The sequence below is a fragment of the Fomitiporia mediterranea genome (assembly GCF_000271605.1).
Source record: "Fomitiporia mediterranea MF3/22 unplaced genomic scaffold FOMMEscaffold_7, whole genome shotgun sequence".
NCBI classification, from domain to species: domain Eukaryota; kingdom Fungi; phylum Basidiomycota; class Agaricomycetes; order Hymenochaetales; family Hymenochaetaceae; genus Fomitiporia; species Fomitiporia mediterranea.
Genome location: NW_006760392.1, coordinates 2350447 through 2364504, shown reverse-complemented (window position 1 = coordinate 2364504; position 14058 = coordinate 2350447). Strand labels below are relative to the sequence as shown.

The 14058-nt window shown below is 47.8% G+C and overlaps 6 protein-coding genes across 6 annotated transcripts; 2 read left to right on the top strand and 4 right to left on the bottom strand.

Annotated features, from left to right (window-relative positions):
* Positions 1 to 65: 65 nt before the first annotated feature.
* Positions 66 to 2145, bottom strand: FOMMEDRAFT_124612 (pre-mRNA-processing protein 45; the record flags this gene model as incomplete). Its single annotated transcript, XM_007267619.1, has 5 exons — positions 66 to 195; positions 262 to 1148; positions 1207 to 1865; positions 1920 to 2074; positions 2126 to 2145. The coding sequence occupies 5 exons, from the start codon at positions 2140 to 2142 to the stop codon at positions 144 to 146; spliced, it is 1770 nt and encodes a 589-aa protein (XP_007267681.1). The 3' UTR covers positions 66 to 143.
* Positions 2146 to 2361: 216 nt separating this feature from the next.
* FOMMEDRAFT_86864 (uncharacterized protein) lies at positions 2362 to 4573 on the top strand (the record flags this gene model as incomplete). The annotated part of the gene is made up of 5 exons (XM_007267618.1): positions 2362 to 2654; positions 2763 to 3430; positions 3535 to 3876; positions 3946 to 4106; positions 4193 to 4573. 5 exons carry the CDS (start codon positions 2362 to 2364, stop codon positions 4571 to 4573), a joined length of 1845 nt encoding a protein of 614 aa, XP_007267680.1.
* A 605-nt stretch (positions 4574 to 5178) lies between these two features.
* Positions 5179 to 5965, top strand: FOMMEDRAFT_29327 (uncharacterized protein; the record flags this gene model as incomplete). The annotated part of the gene is made up of 3 exons (XM_007267617.1): positions 5179 to 5379; positions 5455 to 5538; positions 5654 to 5965. The coding sequence occupies 3 exons, from the start codon at positions 5179 to 5181 to the stop codon at positions 5963 to 5965; spliced, it is 597 nt and encodes a 198-aa protein (XP_007267679.1).
* Positions 5966 to 6165: 200 nt separating this feature from the next.
* FOMMEDRAFT_88181 (MTHFR-domain-containing protein) lies at positions 6166 to 8613 on the bottom strand (the record flags this gene model as incomplete). The annotated part of the gene is made up of 11 exons (XM_007267616.1): positions 6166 to 6330; positions 6416 to 6535; positions 6599 to 6954; positions 7033 to 7285; positions 7342 to 7530; positions 7593 to 7717; positions 7776 to 7931; positions 7991 to 8113; positions 8171 to 8216; positions 8266 to 8469; positions 8530 to 8613. 11 exons carry the CDS (start codon positions 8611 to 8613, stop codon positions 6166 to 6168), a joined length of 1821 nt encoding a protein of 606 aa, XP_007267678.1.
* Positions 8614 to 8766: 153 nt separating this feature from the next.
* On the bottom strand, positions 8767 to 11520 carry FOMMEDRAFT_109518 (GTP binding protein). The gene is made up of 11 exons (XM_007267615.1): positions 11268 to 11520; positions 11041 to 11161; positions 10895 to 10967; positions 10709 to 10820; positions 10479 to 10645; positions 9976 to 10401; positions 9759 to 9913; positions 9369 to 9701; positions 9148 to 9315; positions 8891 to 9097; positions 8767 to 8825 (listed from the first exon to the last, which is right to left on the bottom strand). The coding sequence occupies exons 1-6, from the start codon at positions 11378 to 11380 to the stop codon at positions 10340 to 10342; spliced, it is 648 nt and encodes a 215-aa protein (XP_007267677.1). The 5' UTR covers positions 11381 to 11520; the 3' UTR covers positions 8767 to 8825; positions 8891 to 9097; positions 9148 to 9315; positions 9369 to 9701; positions 9759 to 9913; positions 9976 to 10339.
* A 248-nt stretch (positions 11521 to 11768) lies between these two features.
* FOMMEDRAFT_168762 (uncharacterized protein) lies at positions 11769 to 13950 on the bottom strand (the record flags this gene model as incomplete). Its single annotated transcript, XM_007267614.1, has 5 exons — positions 11769 to 12308; positions 12362 to 13053; positions 13107 to 13401; positions 13453 to 13848; positions 13904 to 13950. 5 exons carry the CDS (start codon positions 13948 to 13950, stop codon positions 12020 to 12022), a joined length of 1719 nt encoding a protein of 572 aa, XP_007267676.1. The 3' UTR covers positions 11769 to 12019.
* Between the last annotated feature and the right edge of the window lie 108 nt (positions 13951 to 14058).

Here is a 14058-nt window from a genome sequence, read left to right as displayed (position 1 = left end):
TTCCGGTCGCTTAGCCCGCGACACTACAAACAAAACGCGCAAAATTACGCAAAAAATAATATTGGGTCATCATGCACACGACACTACACTACAGCATTGTAAAAGAAATTATAGAAGTAAAACAATATCCAGTGTATTTATTTCTACTCTCGCTCCGATGCCCGTTCGAGCTGCTGCCGTTTGCGAGCTCCACCACTGTTGTTGAGCGTGTCAGAAAACGTCACAAGGCAAAATGCAAAACGAGAAAAATATGAAACTCACGCTGAAGTGTCAAGTCCCCGCTTCTTGCCGGCTTTCGCTTCATCCAAAAACTCGTCCACGCCAAATACGTCGGCAGTCGTGTCCTTCTCGAATTGCACAGGACCCTCTCGGACCTCCTGATCCTCTGCACCCTCGAATCCGACACGCGCCTTCCCAAGTCCGAACCGATCATTATCAAGCGCTTTCCCGATACCCTCTTCCGTGCCGCCCCCAAATGAGTCTTCGTTCCCCTCCGCCATATTCCCGTGCGCTTTGTAAATCGCCGCTGCTGCCGTCGAACCGTGGAAAAGCGGCCTGTCATACAAGTTGTACGCATCGTCATCCGCAAAACCGGACGCTAGACTCTCTTGGTTGAACAATCGCGAGTCAAGCATCGACTCCTTCGACATTGTCGGCTTCGCAAGTCCAAGTGCAACTTTTTCAGAAATGTCGCGATTCTGCTGACGCGCAAGCATCTTCGCACGTTGTTCTGTACCCATATTACTCATACGCATCTCACGTTCACGTTCGCGCCGCTTCGCTGAGCGCATCTCGTCACGAACTTGACGTGCTTCCTCGTCTTCTGCGCTGTCTTCGTCCTCCTCACTGCGTCTCCCTCCTCGGTCAGATTCCGCTTCGGATGCCGAACCTGATTCGTTGTCGCTGCCATATCCAGCCAAACCTGTTTTCATAGCAGTGGTAGACACTGCAGTTGGTCGGGCAGGGATTCCTGAGCGTTCTTCTCGGGCTCGTTGTGCCAAAGATCGCAAATGCTCCTCCTTTGCCTCCTTTTCTTTCTGCGCAAGCTTCTGTTGCATAAGAGCACGCTGTCTTACTTCTTCTCGCGCATGTCGGTCTGCGACGAAGAGCGCTTCAGAGAATTTAGCAAAGTTATCGTTAATATGGACCTAAATAAAAGGTCCTGTGTTAGTAAAGCACCCCAATAAAAATAAAGCGTAAACGGACATCTTGAAGACCACGGCCGTCTGCGGCAAGACGCTTGTCTAATGGAATAGTGAAACCCTTGTTATTCTTCCAATTTGAGATACACGGTGGGATCATCCATTCTTTTTGCTCCTGTGCTGTGGCTTTTCGCGGCGGGCTACGCAGAACAGGAGGTGGAGGACTCGGTGGACCTCGAGGAATCTTTTTGTGCTTGAAGCGAGGCGGTTCGAGAGGGTCCTCCGCAACCTCAGTCATTTTGATGATACGCTGCTTAAGTCCATTGGAGCCTCCTTGCTGGCCGGGAGTGTACCGAATGAACGACGATTTTCCCTGGCCATCGGGAACGTTCTTCACTTGTGCGGACTTGATCTTTCCGGTGACGAGCTTCTCTAGTGCTTGGCGGGTACGTTCTGCAGTTTCTGCCACCTCATCCTCTGAAGGGCGCTCCATAGCACGTCCGGCTTCATCGAGGTCTTTCCGGTGTGAAAGTGGTACAAGATCCTTGAATTGTGATTGTACGTGCTTGCCCTCGCGTTGACCCTGCTGTGCAATAGCATCATAGCGTACGTTTCCTTCACCATCGACTTGTAATGCAAGTGTGTTCCCGGAGGAAGCCTTCTTTTTGCCCATTTCGAGAGGATACTGTGCGACATGGCATTCAGGATAGGCACCACCATCGCCTGCGAAATTTGTCAGCAGACACTCGATTGAGTATACATGGAGAATAGACGCACCGTAGTCTGACTGAGACGTTGGTTTCCAGCCTTTTCGTTTGCCGTACGGTGGGACTGCCTGTCTGGTCACAACAGTTGTTGAAGAAGCGACAAATTGTGGTTGCTCGTCCTCATCATCGGAGACAGTCGGAGCATATACTGGGTTAGGAAGGAATCTAAAGACAGCACATCAGTATCATAGCCAGGAGAGAGTGCAGATAACTCACGAAGCGAGAGCAGCCATGGCGGTCAGTGTCAACACAGTAGATTTGAGTGAGTGAAAGTGAAATGAGAGTGACGATCGCTGACACAGTACAGTCACGTTATCTAATTATGTAATTGACAAGAGTTTACCCGCTACGGACAAGGCGCGTGAAGGGAGTGACCAACCACCCGCGTCGACAATTGGCCGTGACAGACGCGTGCAGCAAGTCGGCGCACGTCCTCCTCAAGCCCGCCCTCAATGTCCAAGCCACGCAAGAGCAGCATAGACGGTGCCCGACGCACTACCAAAGCACACATCCCCTTCCGAGCAGACGACCTAACACATGGAAAGAAGACAGGCTTCAACGTCCGCGAAGTCGACCGTCGCTCAGATGGCTTTGAGAAATTCGACGATGTACTTAACCAAGCAGATGCTTTCACACCACCACATATGCGCGGACGTCGACGCAATTATAATCGAGAGTTGACCCCTCCGGACGAAGATGAGTTTGACGAAAACGGTGAGATGTCTATGGATATTGACGATAGTGCGTAATAATATGCTTCCGTTACACTGGGTATATTGACACGGAGCTAATGCCCGGGATGACTTTTGACTTTTGTTTCTCTAGCTATGACTACAGGTATTGGTGTAGACAGCCCGAATGTCTATTTCAATAATGCCCCTCGGCCGAGTGCACCGTCGAGCGCGAATCGCTCCGCTGCCACCGGTCTCAGCTCGAACCGCTCTTCCTACATTGACTTTGATAGCATCCCTTCACCTCGTCCTTCAACCTCCTCGCAACGTATGCGCTCACAAGCAAATGGTTCTGGTGGAGTCACGCCACTAGGCCGCAAGAAGTCAAACCTTTCTCACCAAACAGTCGTCCCCTCCAGCCCAGAGGACAGTGAGAGTGACAACGAACCTTTACCAGACCCTCCACCTGGAGATGACTTTGATATGGGATACGACTTCGGGGGTTATGGTAACGACCGGCCCGCCGTTGAGTCGTCATCACCTGTCGCAGCAAGGACAAGCTTCACAGAAATAGCTCAAGACGACACCGACCCACCTCCCATGGACGACATCCGAATATCGTCCCCACCCGTAAGGATCGAAAAGAAGAAGAAACCAACGAGACAAAAGGAAAGTGTAGCAGAGGAGGAAATGGCATTGGAGGAGGAAATCGAGCGAGGCTTAAGGGAACTTGACGACAACACCGACGCCGAAGGCGAGGAAGAGCAGGATAGCAAAGGGAACCAAAGTTCGAAATCTCAAAAACGGACGAGGAGCGAGGAGCAAGCGCTGAAGGAGAAGAAGAAGCCTGGTAGGCCGAAGAAAGCGCGGATGGAATTACAGCCTTTAGGTGAGTATTGTGCCTTACTCAATCTCTATTTTGGGAAGAATTTCTGAATATATGCTCTCATGAAGAAAACCAAGAAAACATCATGCCAAACGGTGTCCGTCGCGGCACTCGCGCACGTTACAAACCCCTAGATTGGTGGCGCTGCGAAAAAGTCGTATACGGGCGACGAGAGTCCGGTACGTCAATGGTGCCCGTCATCAAGGGTATCATTCGAATACCGAAGGAACCTACGGGTCCGCTTGGGAGTAAAGGCAAACGAACTAGACGTAGTCGGAGTAAAGCACCGCAAGGTGATGACGAGGAGGAAGAGGATGTGGTTGTGTTCAATCCTGAGGAAGGGTGGGATGATAAGACTGACCCGACGGGTGTTGTGTTGGATTATCATAGTGGGAAGGAGGTTCAACGAAGTATGTCTCTCTTTACCTTCCTTTTTGGCTTTGCTTGAACGGAGGTATTTATGGTGGTTGCGTGTATAGGACTGGTGTTCACGGCGAAGATGATTACACCCGAACCAGCGATGAATAACGAGTTCTTGTACCAGAAGATATTCGGAGATGGGGATTTCATCGCTGCTGGGGAGTTGATTGTACCTGTTAATGGGAGGAAACCTAGTAAAGCGAGTAGGGATAACACTTATGTGAGTGTCTCGTTCTCATCCTTCGCACTTATTAATCAACTAACCATTAAATGAATTTCATTCCGTTCTGATAAACAATGAATTAGATATTCTACCTCATCGAAGGAGCCATCAACCTCAAAGTCCACCGAACGAGTTTCGTAATAGCGTCAGGAGGAATGTTCCTCATTCCACGAGGGAACACGTATTATATCGAGAACATCTCTCAACGACCAGCGAAGTTGTTCTTTGCGCAGGCAAGGCAGGTGAACGTGGATGAGGAGATGCCTTTGCTGCCTGTTGTTCGTGCAGCACCTCATTCCGGAGGAGGGGGGGGGAGGACGAAGTCGGTGGGTCCGGGAACAGGCGGTCCTACGTCGGGAAAGTCGAGTAGCTTGGCTAGGAGTTCGAGTGTTGCTATTACTGGTGCTTCTTCTGGGGATAAGGAGAAGAAGTCGGCGAAGCGGGCTGTGTCATTGTCAAAATGAAATTTGGTACCTCCTCTCTCGCACTTTCTTTCTTGTGCCTGTTGTCGGTTGCTCTGAGTCTCGTCCCTCTTCTCTTCTCTCGTTTCTTGATCCCTGCACGTTTCTTTTCTTGTCCCGTCTCGTCTACTCGTTTGTTCTGCTGTGACCGTGCGTAAGGTATTAATTTTCTAGTCTCTAAGCTCTCGAACTGGACCGGTTCTTTTTTGTTCGAGTCGCTGTGTGAATATCGCTATGTACGATTATGATTGCTCTCTTTTCGTTCCCCATTTTTCTTCTCTCTTGAGGAAATCAAGCTTTGAAGCATACATGTATACTTGTACAGTTTTTTGTGGGTCGAATATTAAAAAAATTATGGAGGATATTCCTCGTGCGTGAATTGACTTCGAGGTTGGAAGGTATTCATAACACAAGAGACTCAAAGAGAAGTTTGTCTCGGAGATTGAATTTCACGCGTCACGGACGCGTTTCTCAAGTCGCGTCTCAAGGCATTTGAACTGTGGTCTTTCTCAATTTCCGCTCTCGCTCAGTAATCTTGACTTACACCTCAACAACTCCATACTGAAACTTATACTTATACTTATACTTATGCCTATGTTCATGCCACAATGGGAACAGTAACACCAACACTTATACCTCGACTCCCAGCTATACCGCTGTTCTTACCGAAAGTGCCAACTCCGCATCCGATGCCTTTGCCTCCGTACTCTAATTCATCATCGGGGATGGGAATGGGGATGGAAGGAAGGAGGAACTTGAGGATGGAGATGGAGGAGTTGAGTGAGGAGGAGGAAGAAGTTGAGATGCAGGTGCGTCCTTGTTTCGAACTGTAGTACTTGTTTGTATGGATATGAACGCCGGGTTGATGATGGATGGGTATTTAGTGGAAAGACGCAGTACAAACGCGAGGGTTCACGCATTTACGAGTTATTGGGAGGTTACTTACGAGGCAGGAGGAGAAGAATGATGTACGTCTCTCATTCATTCACATAACCCCCCTCTCTCCCTTCTCCCTCTATTATTAATTTAACTTCAACACTTATCCGTGTTATTATGTTATTGGTATTGACGTATGTTTTTCAGCAGGCGGAAACGGACACGGACGAGTCCGGTTCGGCACATTCTGGAGAAGGGGACCAGATGTCTGGTGTTAACGAGGGTGAGAACCCGTCTGAGCAGGAGCAGGAAGGTGAAGCCGACAATGACGGTGAAGCTGATGGTGACGTTGATGTAGAGGGTGAAGGAGAAGGAGAGGGGGAGGAGCAGGAAGAACACGATTTGGACGCGAGTATGGAGGATTTGGACGATGATGGGCGGAATGTGAATGGGACTTCTTTTGATGTTTCGGAGGGAGATGTGGATGCGGAGGAGGGGGACGAGGATGTTGAGCTATAACGCTGCTAGGTCCATTGTTTTCTTTGTTGTTATTGAGTTGTACTTGTAGGCGGTAAGGTTGTATTGCATTTCATATCTATCTTTTTATTGTCTATCAATTATACCTTCCCGTTATCTATACATAACACATCCTATCCAAATGAATGTACAATACTGATATACTGAGTCATTGCATTTCCCGCCCTGGCCTGCGTATCGTGCTATTCATCCAATATGAAGCTCCACAACTTGGAAGAATCTTTGAAGTCATGGTGTACGATGCTCACAAGCCACCTTTCACTACGAACTGACTCGAGGAACCTCCGTTCAGCTGAGTCTGGTGGGTACACGAGCGACCATTGTTCCCAGATTGAGAATGCTTCCTCCTAGATGACAAGTATTAAAAAAATTCAGTACATCATTACTATGTTGCCAGGAAGAAATAAGGAGGAGGATGCGTGACTGACTAACCTTCCAGGAGAGGAACGAAGTCCTGTCGATAATTGTTGACTGTGCGATTTCTTGTCCTGCGAAGACACCCCATGTAACAGCGTTCCTACCACTTTCTGGGACGTTTGTTCGCAGTTCTCCCTGCCAAATTGTCATTCGTTTTATACCGGTACGAGACCAGAACAATATGCGATAGAAACACACCTTCTCATTAGCAGCAAAGAAATCCACCCATCCATCACCTCTACATCTTATCTTCCTCTCCAATAACTCCACATCCTCCTTCACCGCAAAGAACTCGACGAATCCCTTTTGGAAAACATACCCACCCGCAGGTCCCCAGCCGAAAACCTCGTCTGAGGAACTCACGCCGTCTACTGCAGGTTGCGAGAACACGGTCCACCAGCCTCGACGTGTCAGATCTTCCAGGTGTTTGAGAATGAGTTGCGATTCATGTAAGAGTGGGTAGGGTGAGAACGGTGTGGAGGAGAGTTTAGAGTGTAAGTGTGCGAGGAAGAGGTTTGTGAGGTCTGTTGGAGACTTGGGGTTGCCCCATCGCGCTAGTGCTTCTGCTCTCTGTTTTGCGAAATCAAGATGAGATCGTTAGGCAGGTTTAACGGTGGATTTGGTATTGAGACTCACCGATACGCCAAGGCTATTCGGAACACCAGAGTTCCATGGATCCAATTGAAGGCCGAACGCAGGACTCTTAGAATCACCAAACCGTCCATTCGGGAACTCATCCCAAGTCGAAGCGTTGTTAACCTCTCCTTTACCCGGTTCAGGTATGTCAGGTAGAGGTTTCGTCGATAACTTGTCTGTAGCAGTTTGTGCTGCATCGTGAGGCTTTATAGTGAACTCGGGTGGTTCTTGTATCTCGTCTGCTGGGTCCTTTTCGTTTTGGTTATCAAAGGGTACTTTAGAACGGATAAAGAGGGAATACGGACGACGATGAGTCTATTTTCATGTTTCGGAGGGCCTCCGATCCATTGAAGTCCTTCAAGCACCTTTCGTACGCTCCGCTCGAGGTTTAACGTACAGAAGTGAACACCACTGACATCCCCGGAGTCGATTAGTCGCCTGATTATGTCCATTGCGAGTGTTACGCCATAGTCCTTCACTTTTTGGTCATCGTGCTAGAGAATTATGTGGATATATGCGTGCGAATAAATACGGGAATGTTCTTAGAAAAGCTTACCCGTAGAGGCTCAAGATCGAGCTTTAGTTTTGACGGAACCTTCGTCCCACAGAGTTTGGTTAATCGTAGAAAGGTTGCGTAATTTTGAAGCGGCATGATCCCTGGGATGACGGGAACATTGATCCCTTTACAGTAATATGAGCATTAATGAGCTAAAGAAATGAGATAATGGGATCCTCGGACCTTTCTCCCGTACTTTTCTTAACCATTTTAAGAAGCCACCGACGTCGTAGAATAGCTGAGTTATGATGAATTCAGCTCCAGCATCAACCTTAGCTTTGAGATACTCCAGTTCTGTATCTTCGTCCACATCGGACTCTACATATCCGTCAGGATAAGCTAATTGCATTCAGTCAGCATATAGATGCCGGTTTGATATTTGTTCGCCTGAGACTTACCTGCAACTCCTATGCAGAAACTGGAAGAAAATTCCGGAGAGGATTTGATGTACTTCACAAGATCAATAGCATGTGTGAAACGCGGGTCTATGGGTATCCAGTACTCTTCTCCTCGGGGTGGGTCTAAGGGAGTTATGATTTATCCGATGTCAGAGTGTGCGATAGGGATGGGCTGCATACCTCCTCGTAGAGCTAAGATGTTTTCGATTCCCCGTTCTTTAGCTTTCTGTAATGAGTCAGTATGGCATTGTACCTAGAGATACGCGAGAATATACCCTTAGAACGTCGTCAACTAGACCCTGCTCCATATTCGTGCATGTTAAATGCATGAGTGTGTCGATAGCATGTTCAGTTTGGATGATCTCGGCGAGCTCAAGGCTCCTATCCTTTGTTGTGCCTCCTGCACCCCAGGTTACGCTGACGGCGAGCGGATCGAGCTCGGACATGCGCGAAACACGCGTGAGGAGATTGGCGAAGCCCTGTGAAGTTTGACATGAATAAATTTTCCAAGAAAACATATACAAGACATCAGTGCGCACCTCATCTGTTCGCGGTGGAAAGAACTCAAAAGTGAAGAAAGGACGGGAAGAGGTATGTTGTGCGATTTTATCTGAGAGCTTCATGGTGGTTGAGGCAAGGAAATTACACGGCGCGTAATTCTGACGCGAAACTCAAACTGTATGCAGTCGCGTGGAATAAATAAATTGATCTGCCTCACTCAGTGACCACCATGTCTGACTCCGAATCCTCAATCCCTCTGCAGTCTCTCTATTCACGCGCACTCAAGGCAGCTTCAAAAGCCTCTTCTCTATCAACAATCGAGGATGATACTCAGGTCGGCTGTTCCGACTGAGCTCACTTCCGCGCGCGGTATTCATAACTTTGGCTTTTCGTACGCAGAAACTCGTAGAATCTGCACTTGCGGATCTCCACATACTCTCGTCTCGCATCGGCTCTTTGTCTCTATTCAGCACGAATGAGACCCTCGAGGAAGTCTCGACGAAAGATCTGGCTTATATGACTGTGCCGTTTGTCCTTGCGGAGTTAGAAGCAGGTGCAAGGTCCACGAACCCGGATGATAGGCGTGTTCGACTACGGAGGGCCCAAGTACGTCAACTATTTGGGTTTATTCATGTTTATGCTTATACACTGCGAAGGCACATCTCAGGTCATTCGTTTCGCTGCTCGACTCGTACAGTGTAATTCCAGAAGAGGAAAAGAAACTATATGGACGCAAGAGTTCGAACATTACGGATCCAGCGAAACGACGGGAGACCAAGATTGCCCAGTTTAAGAAAGAGAGGGACCTCAAGAACAAAATAGCTGTGAGTCAATCAATATTCAATATCTCTTGCCTTAAGTTAACGCAGAACGCTAGGCCTTGAGAGCCAGTCGAAGACTGCCAGAAGTTGACCCGTCCAACACATATGACCTCGTAGAGTCCGTTTTACCAACTACAAATAGCGAGGACGAAGATAATGAAGACGCAGTTCGAGAGGCGATCTTACTCCTTCTCCGACTTCAATGGGCCCAAGCTTCGGCACATTGGGAGAGTATCGACCAAGAGCTCGAACTACTTGCGAAAGCACCTCGAGAGGAACTTCGCCAACAACAATCAGAGCGACGTACCGAGGAAGATGATTGGAGACTTCATGCTCCGTCAGGGTCATTACTCAATAGACAAGGCCCTCTTTTGAATGTCAGCGGAAAAGTAAGGACACAAATGGTTTCTATTTTTATTCTGAGATTCTAATACTGTGCATGTTAGCCTCTTCGCCCCTTCACTATCCTCCCTACTGGTGCGAGCGAGCGAGCACGTCTCCAAAGCGAGGTATTCCGACCGGACCACCGTCTTCCAACAATGAGTATCGACGAATACCTCGAAGAAGAGCGTCGAAGAGGGAATATTATTACTGGTGGAGGGTGAGCAATTTTCTCATAAGTAAACTTGCTACTCATTCACTCGTTTTAATATTATCTTCCAGTCCGCAATCTGCCGCTGCTCCGACAACGAAAGAACAACTTGCTCTCGACGCCGAGATGGACGGCACACGTTCGGGCGAGGACAAGGCTGAAGAGAAGAGACGCGAAGACGAGAGATGGGCGCAGTTCACAGATGCGAACCCTCGTGGAGCAGGTAACACAATGAATCGTGGATAAGGGGAGGTATCGCAGCAGCGGAACGATGTGCAAATGCAAATATATATATCTTGTAAAACAGGTATCCGAAACATACAACAATAGGAAGGAAAGTGTATTATAAACAGGTAAAAGGTAAACAGGAAAGCAACAACTGGCATGTAATGAATACCAACCATATCATACCATATGGATATGGAAGCATGTCTTTTAGCATTGGCAATTCGACGCTTCTGGGATTTCGTTCTCGTTTGGCTTGGTTACGTCGACCTCTAAATAAAATAGCGCGTAAGAAGGAAGAATCGTAAGCCATTTTTATCGGGAGACGGCATATGCAGATGAGACTCACTGTTATTCTCTGCATCCGTAGCTGCAGATTCCTTCTCCATCCCCGGTAATGCCAAAGCGATCTTTCGGAATAGACTCTTTACGTTATGGCCTGCTTTTGCGGATGTTTCCATGAACATGATTTTTAACTCGTCTGCTAGTTCTTGTGCCTGCTCCAGGGTAACTTCTCTGTGTAAACAATAATAAGCGAGTTATTCCATGACGGAAAGGTTTGAGATATGTGAGACCCACCGTTTATCCGAGAGGTCAGCTTTGTTGCCTACTAAGACGATGATTACGTCGTTCCCTCGCTCTGAGCGGACTTCGTCTATCCATTTCCTTGTAGACAGGAACGATTGGCGGTCTAAAGCCGAGTAGCATAAATATGGTCAGCTCGGGACTCCGAACACATGTAGACTCGAGTAAATACGACTGAACTTGTGATGTCGAAAACTACGATAGCAACTGACGAATCCCGGATGTACGACGGTATGAGAGACCTAAATCGTTCCTACAAAGCGTAGCGGCCGTGTGTCACCATGCGCATTCTCTCTACGGAATTTGATAATTAGAATTAAACGTACCTGACCCGCTGTATCCCATAACTGCAACCTCACAGTCCTGTCCTCGAGGTACATCGTTTTGCTCAAGAAGTCAATCCCGATAGTCGCTTGGTACGTGTTGTCGAAGGTGTCGTACATGAATCTTCATTGTGTTCACGCACACACGCACGCGAGTACACGTTAAGCGAGTAAGTCATAGGTTAGTAAGTTCACCACGTTTTACCTCGACAAGATATGTGGAAACGTACCGAGTGATGAGAGAGGTCTTTCCTACTGACTGGTCGCCGAGAAGGACAATCTTGGTACGTTTTAGAGGGGAAGACGAGAAGTCCGCTGACGCGGGGGTCTGCGGGGTAGCCATCTTCTCCGACCTGACGTTTCTCCTGCGTTACTGCTTATTTATCTGCACGGTATAGTTAAGCAAGTAGAGGGTTCAGCAAGCTAAGCCACAACTAGAAGGAGACGGAGAAGTGTGCTGTAACTCGGAGGTATTGAGAAGGAGGAAAGTTGGTCGTGTGTCAGGCGGCGCGTTTTGCGAAAGTAAAGGTGAGGTGTGGCGGCACGGTTACCCGTTGCCGGAATAGGGAAATTTCGGTGCATTTGATTTCAAATCCTCCGTTTCTCTGCAACCACGATCAGGCAAACGTGCTAATTTTGTCACTACGAATGGAGGTACACGTTCACAGCGGTTAAATATATACATTTTTGTAAGTTGTAATGAGACAGGGAGGCTGTGTGCTACAGAGCAAGGAAGCAATATCGACGAAAGAAAGCACTACGAGTGGACTAAGCATCATCTCTATTCTACAAACGGAATTAATAAATCAGAAAGATCAATACAGCTTCTTGAATCACAATGAGACAGCACAGGGGACACGGGAGAGTAGCAAGCAAGCAAGCAGTGCGGAGAAAACTCAGAAGCAAAAAGTAAAAGCAGCACTGGCTTGGTACATATGTACAATAATAATAAACTTTAGATTCTGTGGTCGTCCATGAGAAGTCAATAATCAGATTCGTCAGAGTCGGAATCTGGCGGACGCAGTACACCCGCGATTCTTGCGGGAGGGGGTTGAGCAGAACGATTGACAACTATATCATTGGGGTCCATTTCTTCGTCGTCATTTGTTTCTGCGGATGCAACATTTTGAATAGTCCCAGGCCCCGCACAGTCTGGAGTCGGTTTGACTTTAGTCGCAGAAGCGGCGGATCCACCTGCGGGCCAGCGTTCGGAATATTGTTCATCAATTGCGTTGCCCGACGCCATGCGCCTCCACGCCTCAATCAGGAGCCTGCAATCACCTCAGTAAAATCCATCTTTTTCATGAACATAAACAGTACTCACAGACAGTCGTTCCCGTTCGGATCAACTGGAATATCCAAACGACTGGCTAGGTCATGTAATCCACCGAGACTACGCTTTTCTAGTCTCCTGAGTGTTAGGAAGAGTGCTTGAACGTCAATGACGTATATTTTTGCTGGTGCTGCAGTCTCCGCCTCTTCATCTTCATCTTCATCTTCATCTTCATCTTCATCTTCATCTTCATCTTCATCTTCATCTTCATCTTCATGTATTTCGCCATCTGAATCGATAGGGATTGCGTCGTTTCCACTTGATGAGTCCCGGAACTCGGTAGCAGGATTGTCACGGGCTAATGGAGAATAGGTACGCCGACAAGGAGTGTCTTGACGTCGTGGAGAGCGAGACCGCATGCGTGGATCGGACCGAGAACCGTTTGCGACGTTTTGATATTTATTCGAATATACACGGTGGTCATCTCGATGGTCCGTTTGTCCGTCAGCCCTGTAATTCAAAGAGTCCACTTGTTGCTGGCGTTGCCCATAGAGCAGTGTGGATATCCCGGTCTGCTCGTAGGAGCTGACATCGACTCCTAGCTTCTTTAGGGCATTTAGAGTCACCTCTGCGTCGTAGACAAGCAAAAAATCCTGCTTTGAATCGATAGATGCAAAGAACTCATTGAGTTGCTTGCTCAGGTCTGCCTTCTTTACTACCGTGTTAGACACTTCTCTAGAGGACTATTAGAATATTAGAACCATAGCTAGCGGCAAGAAGAAAATCAAATAAATACCGTTATCGGGCCAGTGCTAAGAGCAGCATGCTCTTGGACCTTGACCCGTTGGATTGGGTGTTCCAGTTTATCTGCGTAGTTATCTTGATCGAGTTCGCGGCATTTTACGCTTGCGAGCTCCAGAGCTAGCACAGTAGGTTCATTTTTCCGTTTCTCGAAGGTGTCGAATTGCCACGTTTGTAGCACAAGAGACACGAATGAAGTGGAGGCAATCCATACAGGGAGTTCACAGAGTCCAAACTTTTTGAGCTTTTCGTCGTTGTCGATAGGATTGCGTATTGCGTGCCACAAGAGCCTGAAAAAGCGAAGTTAATAAGTAGTCGCTGCGGAAGGAATATTCTGATACCGCTGATGTTCAAACTGCGCCCGAGCTAGATTTTCTTGCTCGTACATTTTGTTGGCCTGGGAAGAGTCCTTCCCGCGCGCCTTGCCTTTCTTTGGTACATAAGTCTTCAATTTTGCCTGAAGCTCTTCAGGAGAATGAAACGTAATTGGTGATAACGACGCATAGAGTGAGGCATGCCTTGGAGGAGGTGGACTCCGAGCATTGGGCGCGAAAAGTCGGATATAATTCATCTGTGCCTGGCAGACGAGCAAATAGGATGTTCCGTTACTCAATACGCCAAGGACAAGTTCAATCGACGCCTTTTTCTTCTCGTCCGGATCAGTGCTAGCTTGATTATAGGCTGAGAGTGCCTCAAATATGAAATTGGACTGCCCATTGGTATCATAAGGAGGATACCTATAGACGTCAATGAGTTATGAGAAAAGCGCGTCATATTAAGGACATATCAGACCATATGTTAGTATGTGCACCTAGACCTCCCACTTGATAATAGTACATGAAAGGAGTCAGAGAGAAAGAAGTTGTATACGCCGCGCAGCCGAGGCAGTGATATTTATGCCTAATTACTTTTCCAAATAAGGTAATATCATGCTGCGTTACAACACG

What these genes read in the sequence shown, in the direction of transcription:
- FOMMEDRAFT_109518 (XM_007267615.1), bottom strand. Translation starts at nt 11,380, where the DNA reads ATGGCTACCCCGCAGACCCCCGCGTCAGCGGACTTCTCGTCTTCCCCT. An exon ending in TATGGGATACAGCGGGTCAG is followed by an intron (nt 10,968 to 11,040) that starts GTACGTTTAATT and finishes TACGCTTTGTAG; the next exon opens with GAACGATTTAGGTCTCTCAT. An exon ending in TACGGATGCAGAGAATAACA is followed by an intron (nt 10,402 to 10,478) that starts GTGAGTCTCATC and finishes TATTTTATTTAG; the next exon opens with AGGTCGACGTAACCAAGCCA.